The following is a 9,956-nucleotide window of genomic DNA, read 5'->3' as shown; positions in this document are numbered from 1 at the left end:
GTCTCGAATAGAATATTTTTCTAACAAGTTGGACATGATAAATATTTATGATCCAACTTGAGGGGAGCGTTACAGGTTATATAGAAAGTAAATATGTTAATATATGAAATAAATATTGATAGATTAGTTAATTACTTAATTTCAGAAATTGTATAATCATAAACTTGATTTTCCTTTCTGTTTAGATATCGTCTCTCATGTATAAATAGGTTGTAATCTCTATTGTTATACAATAACAACAAATATTATCCTTTTACAATTTTAATATAATTGCAAAAAAAATTATATTTTATAATTTTTTTAATTCTATTCTATATTTTAAAAATAATCAATTTAAGGTTATATTTTTAAGTTTTAAAAAATTATACTTAATCATTAAAATTTTTATTAATTTATTAAAAAAATAATGTCATTTCTATATTATCATAATATAAAATAAAATAATTATAAACAAATTCTATACTTTATAGTTATTTATAATTCTATCTTATATTTTAAAAATAACTAATTTAATTCTATATTTTTACAATTTTTATCAATTTTACTGATCTGTTAAACTAACCATTAATTCACTAATAAAAATCTCCAATCATTTTTGTAAAAAAAATAGAGATACTCAAATTATTATATTATCATCACATTATTACAATATAATATAAAATGTTTATAGGTATATGTTCTTTATGTTTATAAAATAATTATTAAAAATAATAAAAATTTAATTGATAATTTATAGGATAAAAAGATAAAATTTATCCTAAATTTTATAGCAAACTAAAAATATTAAATTTTATTTTTCAATCATAAATTTATCTATAAATTATTATTAAAAAATTAAATAAAATCAAATAGACTGAGAAAAATATAAAATAATAATCTCATTTGGCCTTTTAATAATAATTTAAAGGTAAATTTAAATTGAAAGATAAAATTTAATATTTTTATATTTTTATATAATTTAATATTAGATTTTATCTTTTATAATATGTAGTATGGTTACTTAATAGTTTCATTAATAATATAACAAAAGAATTAGTATTTTTTAATAATTCAGTGTAATTAGTGAAAATTTTAGAAATATAAAATTAAATGAATTATTTTTAAAATATGCAGTAAAATTATAAAGAATAAAATTTTTTTTATAACTATTTTGCGATGATGTTACAACAATATGGCTGTAATATAATAAAGACGTGAAATTTTTATTAGTGGATTAAGAAAAATTTTAATAATTAGATTATATTTTTAAAAAATTAAAAAATTAAATTTAAATTAACTATTTTAAAATAATTATAAAAAATTATAAAGTCTAAAATTTTTTGAACAACTAACCTATAAAGAAACAGATCAAGGAGCCTTTTCAATTTTTTTTAAATAAAAAAAATAAATATATTGCTTTCAAGAATGAAAAAAAAGGTCATTATATAGGTAAAATACTGGTGAGATTTCACATGGCCGGTGAGATTTCACATGGCTTGAACAGTTGAATTAAAGCACTATATGCTCAAGTCATGGCTTGAATAGTTTATTAAGGATATGGCTGTAGGGATCTTTATTGAATGCCAGTCAAAGACTCAAAGGATTTACCTGTGACACCAATGAACGTAGACGTGGTCAGGATCTAGTTCGGATCGTGAATTAATTAGAATTAGATCAATCAAATTTAGAATCAGATTAATCGATTGATTTTGATTTTTAAGTTAAATTGAAATTTTTATGGTTACGATTTTTTTTTTTATGAATCAAAATTGAAATTAAATCGAAACTATCTTGTTGGATTTCAATTTAATTTTTTATATTTTGAATAAATTATTTTAAAAAATTATGTCATTTAAAATCGATGCATAAATAAATTAAATTATTAAATAATTAAATTTAAATTTATTTTTAGTTTGTAAAAAATATTATTTACATTTAAATGTAGTACTATTTTATTTTTATATTATATATATATTATTTTATTTTTTTATATTACATAAATGAATGCATTTTACAATTTACTTATTTAATAAAATATATATTTATTTTTTTATAGATTTTTTTTTTCAAATTGAAATTGAATTAGTTATAATTTGAATTTAATTAAAATCAGAATCCAACTGTGAAAAATCAAATTGTAATGTTTTAAAATTCATCATAATTCTTAAAAATCAAAATTATCTTAAACTACTAAAAATCAAATCGATTTTAATTTAATTTAAAAAATAAATCAAACCGGCAATTTGGAACTAAAATAGGCCCATGGCCATGTCTAAATCAACTTACAAAAGCAGCAGGGTTCATAGGCTCCAACCACTCTTGACCTATAACTATCATAGTGCAATCATAGAGAAAACGATTGCCAATGAACATGTTAGTTTCCAGTGAAAATGACTAGGGAAAATTAGTCACCGACGGCAATGATAATCACCCCATTTCATTTCTTCTAGTAAGTATGATTGATTCGGAGTTTCTTTAAATACATTGAAATTTCTTCTAAAAAAATTTAAGAGTGCACTCTTCTTTATCAATCTACTACATAAAATAGTTCTAATTTGTGCCTTTTGAAACCCTTGAAAAATAAGACAAATAAAGCATCATCCAATCATTAGAGACTACAAAAGAAAAATGCACTAATCTCAGACTGTGTTTTGTAAAAAGGATCAAAATAAAAAATTGAATTTTGATGAAGGTGAGACATTGGATTTGAATCCTTAACCCTAGGCTTGCCTATTGAGGAAGTAGATCAATCAATAGGTGTGGAACAACACCCAATTTACATGCACATTTACCAAAGTGAATGCAAAAAATTTTGTTTTCCTTTGAAGAACATGTTCGGTTCTTGTCATTTCATGGATCAATTCAAACATGGTTGAAGCCCTATTGGGTTGTAGTTGGACAAAAACCTAAGACAAGGACAAAACTAAGATTGTGTAGTTAAAAAAAGTATACAATAGCGGCCAATGATTTGAATTTGGTATAGGTCTTTATCGAATAGGTTTTGTTTATGGAGTTGAAAATTTTGGAGATTTTTGACCCTAGAATAGTTAATTTGATGTTAACCATTACTTGCTATTAAAAATTAGTTTGGTATTTGCCATAGCCTCCTGAAAATGAAATTTTTGGTGCTTAGCTTGATAGTGAAGTTTGTACTATAGATTTTGCTGCTTTCTATACACATCAATGAGAATGAGAGGCACAAATTAATTTTGGCATCATTAGTGAAATTGATAGAAATTATATATATAAACAAATTAAGGAAAATATTTTTTTTTATAAGTTTATTTAAAAAAAAAATGATGGAAGGTTAGCTATGGGCTTGGCTGGAGGAACAGTCCCATTTGCAATTCGGACAAAACGAAACTGAGAAGACCCAATAAGGCCAAGCCATTTTGGATTGGACAGAGGCTCTGGCTCAACCTCCCTGCACTAAATTCACTAATTTAGCTCAGCAATCGTGGACCTACTCCATTGACTTTAGACGGAGAAATACTAACAACACCCATTTCAAGTGATTTAGTATTCCCTTTTTTATTGGTTGAAAATATTAATTATATTTTCTCTTACCTTAATTAATTACTTGATGACAAGTATTGAAGTGAATGTTTCTCACTTTAAACAAATGTATGGTTAAATGTTTATTCAGAAAGGTAGCGAGTTGTAGAAAAAGTAGAAGAAAAGGGAAGGTAACGAGTTGCGTTCTCGCTAGTGATTGAGGTCTCGAACTCAGCTTTCCTTTTGGTTAGATGTGTAGCTTTTGTAAATCTTATTTTGAAGATTGCTGTTGAAATTTAATTTATTTGTAGATTGAATATATTTTTTGATGTCGATATTTAGTGAAATTCTATTTGATGGCTCAATGACTATATCAGAATGAAAACGCAATAAATCGATTGTGTCTTTTTGAAATAATTGACAGTGAAATCTTAAAACTTTTGATCCATTAGTGATATTTTTGTGATTTTAACAGTTTTTTCATGCGATTTGTGCATTCTGAATTTTGCTGGCCTCTCGTTGTTTAGGATTTTGATAGAATTTTTTACTCATTGGTTTGCATGGTGGGGATAGTTTTTGGGTGTCGCGTGGGTTTTTAGGTCATCGATTGGTCTACTCTCCGTCTTTGGCGAAATGCATGTATGGGGTGTTGATCGGTTGGTGGTATTGGTTGGACGGTTTTGATCGATCAGTGGAATGGGATTCAAGGCTGTGTAGATTTTCTATTGGGTTGGGCTAGAATATTGGGTTGAATTCCTATTTGCTGCGGACTGGGCTATGGATAATTGTGTGTAGGCTTGATTTTTTTATTTTGACCTGTACCCTGAAAAAATGGTTAATGGTTTTTGATTTTTTATATTTTTCTTATTATTTAAGGAGAAATATTTTTTCAAGTATTTAAAAAATTTAATGAAGAAAAGAGGGGAGTAGGCCGTATTGTTTGAAATGTAAATGGGCCGGGTCTTAAAAGGCCAGCCCATCTCAAGGAATCGCGCTTCTCCCCGTTGAATTGAAACCAGAGTGAAGCAGTGGAAAGCAAAGCGAATGTCCATTGAGAAGGGAAAGCGAAGGGACTAGGGAGATAATGGGAGTTTCTACGTAGAAGAAATGAAAATGAGTTTTCTCTTTGGAAAGAGGAAGACGTCCGCAGGTTTTCCATTAGTTCTTTTTACCTTCTGCGGTATTTATCTTTACATTCCAATTTTAATTGAACTTCTCAGTTGGTTAGGTGTTTGAATTGGATTCAACAATGTAAGCAATGATTATATGATCTAGGATTGCAGACCTTATGAGTGAGATGATTGATAAGTCGATTAGAGAAATAGAAAGAGAAAAGACAAGGTCTTCAAGCTCAAGAAAAGAAGCTGATCATGGAGCAAAGAAGAATGCTGAACAAGGGCAGATGGTAAACTATCTCTTCAACTTTGTTTATAGATTGAATTGGAATTGTTGCTTTTGTTGTTTTCCACGTACAATGAAGTTTATCGTCAGTGCAGCCGATAAATTTTATTACTTTTTACAACTAACCATATGGAATTGCTGATACTCTGGTAACATCAAAGCTTGGGATTTTCATATAATAGTTGTGTTTTTGTATTGCTTAGCATTAGTTAATTGCTTAATGGTTTCTCTAAAAGCATATAGAAACCAGACAGCAAAATGAGAATTGTATTTTCTTTTATATAGCAGAATAGATGCATAGGCGGGCGTTTGGGCAGATGGGTGGGCCACATGTCCACAATATATGTAAATGTTCAGAAATAGTTCTCTGCAGAGAGGAAGAAAGGGGAAGACACAGTGGTTGGATCAGTGGGTTTTAAGGTAAAAATTTGGCTAATGTTTGTGGAAAACCCAGAGTTCATGGATTTCTATGCAAAAACCAGTTGATGAGATTCTGAGAATTGGGCAGTGGATTTTACTTGGATTCTACAGTTGCAGTGCATAAGACGGTCTGATTCTGATAATTGGTGTTTTGATAACCTTACTTTTTGTTTGGGAATTACTGGGGACAGTTTAAGATTTCCTATTTTCTTTGGCATGATAGTTCCTGAAAATGATGCTAAAGTTCAATTTCTCATTGATTTCATGCGGGTGAGAATGCTTTGTCGGATTTATCGGTTCATGGATTATGAAATAGTTGAGTTGGAATCAGTTATTTTGTATGTCTTCAATTTAATTAAACTTCTTTGATCAGTTCTTGAGCAATTGTATGATGCTTTTACTGGATTGAATGAAATCAATATTTTCCAATGCCCCTAGCTCTTATAGTTCTTTATCAATAAGTATTATGTAAATTTTTATGTGTTTCTTTTTCTTTTTCACATTTGTTCGCTTCGGCAATTGTGCCATTGAAACTATTGTGTAGAGTTATGGCTATATTTTTGCATACGAAAAATTCTCTCTACCAGCTAACTTTATCTATGTGATTGTTGATTGGTCTGTCCTTTCATTTCAGGGAGCTGTGGGAGTAACGGCAAAAACCTGGTATGAACGAGACATCAGATTGAAAAGCTCCAGGAGCTTAAATCACAACTCCAGGTGTGCTTTTGCAATGATCTTCTCATTTCATTATTTGTGTGTCCATGAAGGCAATGTTTCTTATCTATGCTTCTTGTTGATTGTGAAATTATGAGTAGCAGCTTTTGAATCTCTATCTCTTGGATCAGGCACTACCATTTAAGTTCTCATATCTTATTTTGTCTAATGTTCAAAATGCAGCATTATCTTTGCATGTGAAGAGAAAAAGAACTAACATGTTTTTGTTATATTTACTTGTATTATTGCTGGTGGAGCTATATATCAGGTTATAGTTTCAACTTATGGTTGATTAATATATTTGGGTTTCAGAGACAAAAGCTTGATTCTCTCTAAAGATCAGGAAACATATGTCTTCATATCCGTTGTTTAGAAACAAAATTTCCATATTTGCTGCTTTGATATGCCGACTCCATACCTATTATTGGATGCTTTGACCTATTTGGAATTTGGGCCAATGACAATGATCAGTTTGCTCTATGATTTCAATTACAAATGTATCGCACACATATCCTCTTGTGTCCCAGGTATTGCTTTGGCAATGGCAGCTGTTTGATGTTCAAAAATGAATTTGTTTTCCAGACATTGAAAACCACCCAAGCAATGGGAGAGGCCATGAAAGGTCTGACCAAGGAAATGGATCGGATGATGTTGCCATTATTGCAGAAGGTAATGCAAGAGTTTGAGAGGCATGACTAATCAACTAAAAGATGGACATGGTCACTGAGGGGATGGGTGATGCTATTGATAATGCTTTGGAAGAAGATGCTAAAGAGGGAGAAAGAGTAGCTTGTAAACCATGTACTTGATGAGATTGGCATTGACATCAATAATGAGGTAACCTACTTCCTTTCATCTTTTTCTTTCTTCTCATTCTAATAAATTTAGCTAGTAATGCAAGAAAAACATTACCCAGCGTGCACTAATACTTTGCCATCCAAAGAGAAAAAACTGAAGGCATGCTTTAATTATTGTGATGTTTCCTTTCTTGTGAAGCTGGTGAATGCACCTCAGCTGTTTTAAATGCACCTCAGCTGCAAAGAGCAAGGTTCAACTAAGAGTCTAGGACTCAGGAAGAGAGTGGGATTGATGATGATTTACAGGCAAGATTAGATAATTTAAGAAGGATGTGATTTGGGAGATAATGAGAAAGGATATCTTTGCTTTGCTATATGCACATATTGGAGTATGTAACACTTTTCTCTGAAATGGAAAGTTGGTAAAACTGTGAAAGAATTACGAGTTCTTTTTTGTATATAGTTTGTTTGGAGATTCTGTTAATAATTTTATGTTTCTGAGGTTTTTATTGCCAGTAGGTTAAAACTTTCATGTAGCCCAGCAAACATGGAATTATGATTGATAATGGTATTTAATAATCTTTCCAATTGACTGCATTGAATATGGAAGACCGATTATGTAGAAATATAACAAAAAGAAAAAAAAATACCTTCCAAGAACTCTAATAGTTTGTTATCCTCAAGTAGACATGTCAATTGTCGTGTTGACTTGTTTTTCTAGATTCAGTTGTCGGATAAGTAACCAGGTGGAGGAGAAAGATCAAGATGAAATTCTAATATCTAGCAGGCCCTCTACAGAGTTCTGAGTTGCTGATACACCATCATCAGAATCCAGTCGATGGATTGGCGTGCGGCAAATTGGACAGTCAGAATGAGAGTAAAGCCACATGTCTATACAAGGAGCATGAAATGAGTGCCTGCAATGTGAAAGTTGCCTAACATATTCTTCATCCTCAAAATCTGATAAGCAGACAACACATTCAGTTTCAGGTGCTTCTGAATTTCTTATTCCTTTCTTATACTTGAATGTTGAAGCAGAATATGGACTCAGATTCATTGAAACACTGTTCTTCTGCTCTGCAGGACTGGCTGATCCTGGATGTGAAAGCCAATTATGGGATACACGCCATCCAATCATTACCAGAGTGTACACTGCAAATGCAATGGTCAGCGTTCCAAACGTCACAATGCCATACCAGAGTGGGGACATGGCTGCTTACTTTCTTGCTTATGAGAAAGACTTCAGAAGGCTGTTAGAAGGGCTTACAGAATGTTGGGTGAAATTTGCAAAGGCTGTGATAGGTCCTGGTTTTGCTCCTCGAGTTCTTGTAGCTGAAAACATCTCCCATCCAAACCAGCGAGATTTACTAAGAGCATAGCAGCAAGAAATCTTTAAGACGTAAGAAATTCCCTTGCTCATAGGCTGTAGTAAGTCTATACAATAAATTATACTCCTAGGAGAGTGATTATATTATTCTTATTATTATTATAGAGGTATGCGGCTGGGATTCTACAATCCATTGAATCCAATTAGAGAGCAATCATGTTTATCCTCAATGGTATCACGGATGGATCTATGCATCTTGGACTTGGGAAAGATTTGATAATTTTTCTTGGTTAATCACGGATGGATGAAAAAGCTTAATATTGTTTTTGATGTTTTGATGGTTATAGAGGTTTAACTCTAAGGTTCCTTTCCTTTCTATTAATGGACAAAGAGAGATATGATAAAGTTGCATACTTTTGAGGCTCCAACATTGAGGGGCTCAACATTTAAATTGTTATATAATTAGTATAACTAATAAAAAATTATATTTTATTAACTTAATATTCTCTAAAATTAATGTCAAAATTTATGACAAAAAAATACTGCAACCTGTGTAGCTTATGATTTATATAAGCCTGTTTATAAAGTTTAAAAAATAAAATAAATAAAGGTAAACATATATACTACAAATTTAGATTTTTGGGCGAAAGCATTACATGGGTCCGCCCCCGACTCTCTTTGCCTTCAGCTGACCAAAGATTAAGTTTAGTAACTTTCTTTTCTGAATTTCCAGTTGATTATTTGAAAATAGTTATGAAGAATAATCGAATTGCATTTATTTAAATAAGACCATTAATATTACTCTAAACAGATTAGAATTGATTGTAAATTATTATAAAAGAAAAATATTTTTAAATTTTTAGATCCAAGAGAGGATTAACACCGAGAATAAGAGCAAGTAATCACATCAAAATAGCGCTAGAAGTAGAGCCACCAACAACGTCCTATAGTAGTAGATCAACAATGGAGGAAGGGAGTGTGAGAAGTTGTTGCATTTTGTCAGTACCATCAGTTGCTAAATTAGCCATTCTGTCAACTACCCTACTCGCCTCTCGGTAATAAGGATCAAATCTGACTTGTCAAGACCAACTCAGGACCTCTCGGCACTGAGTGAACAAATTTACATATTTTAAATTATCACATTAAGCCATATCAACAAGCATAGCCAAAATGATCTTAAGGTCAACTTTCACAATTACCCTTCTGCAACCAAGATCCCAAGTAATATGCAACCCTTTAATAACGCCTGTCAGCTCAGCTTGAAAAGCAGACACCTAACTTGTTCATGAAACCACCCAACCAGTATCATCTAGTATCACGAATCACACCTCCACAACCACCTCTCTCAGGATTACCTCTAAATGCTCCATCCGTGTTCAACTTCACGCAACCATATGTCGGAGGAGCCCATGACATCGCTGCAACAGTGCATTGCCGAAGGCTAATAACATTATATTTCCAAGCAAACTCATTCACAGCAACTTGATTACACAAAAAACAACATTTCGATATCAGATTTTGTCTAACATCACAAAAAATGGAATCATTTTGTCATATCTATAACCACCAAATAGCAATATACAAGACCTGAATAGGGGGATAAATTTAGAAAGTTTATATTAAATTATATCTCCTTTTAATGTAAAATATCGAAAAAATCTCTAAGCTATAAAATAATAAAAAAATTGAAATTTTTTTACTTTACACATACTTATGTCTTGCCCAATGTAAATTTTAAAATTGAATACAACTACAGTAAAAATTAAAATTTTAGAAAATTTTATCCATTTTCAAAGATTTGGATTACATCACAATAGCGAAAA

At 30.9% G+C, this 9,956-nt stretch overlaps 2 protein-coding genes across 2 annotated transcripts; one reads left to right on the top strand and one right to left on the bottom strand.

Moving 5' to 3' along the window:
* The first annotated feature begins 4,145 nt into the window (after positions 1–4,145).
* Positions 4,146–7,304, top strand: LOC110626188 (vacuolar protein sorting-associated protein 2 homolog 1). The gene is given in 13 exon segments (XM_043961862.1): positions 4,146–4,624; positions 4,758–4,807; positions 4,809–4,848; positions 4,851–4,879; positions 5,407–5,565; positions 5,669–5,681; positions 5,930–6,012; positions 6,111–6,206; positions 6,496–6,708; positions 6,711–6,784; positions 6,786–6,846; positions 7,006–7,018; positions 7,021–7,304. Coding segments are annotated over 13 exon segments (996 nt in total). The 5' UTR covers positions 4,146–4,581; the 3' UTR covers positions 7,143–7,304.
* A 44-nt stretch (positions 7,305–7,348) lies between these two features.
* Positions 7,349–8,305, bottom strand: LOC122725095 (RING-H2 finger protein ATL63-like). Its single transcript, XM_043961706.1, has one exon. It carries the CDS (start codon positions 8,014–8,016, stop codon positions 7,567–7,569), a length of 450 nt encoding a protein of 149 aa, XP_043817641.1. The 5' UTR covers positions 8,017–8,305; the 3' UTR covers positions 7,349–7,566.
* Between the last annotated feature and the right edge of the window lie 1,651 nt (positions 8,306–9,956).

This window comes from Manihot esculenta, chromosome 11 (assembly GCF_001659605.2).
Source record: "Manihot esculenta cultivar AM560-2 chromosome 11, M.esculenta_v8, whole genome shotgun sequence".
Classification (NCBI taxonomy): Eukaryota; Viridiplantae; Streptophyta; class Magnoliopsida; order Malpighiales; family Euphorbiaceae; genus Manihot; species Manihot esculenta.
Note: the sequence above shows the minus strand (reverse complement) of the source record. Positions and strands in the feature narration are given on the sequence as shown.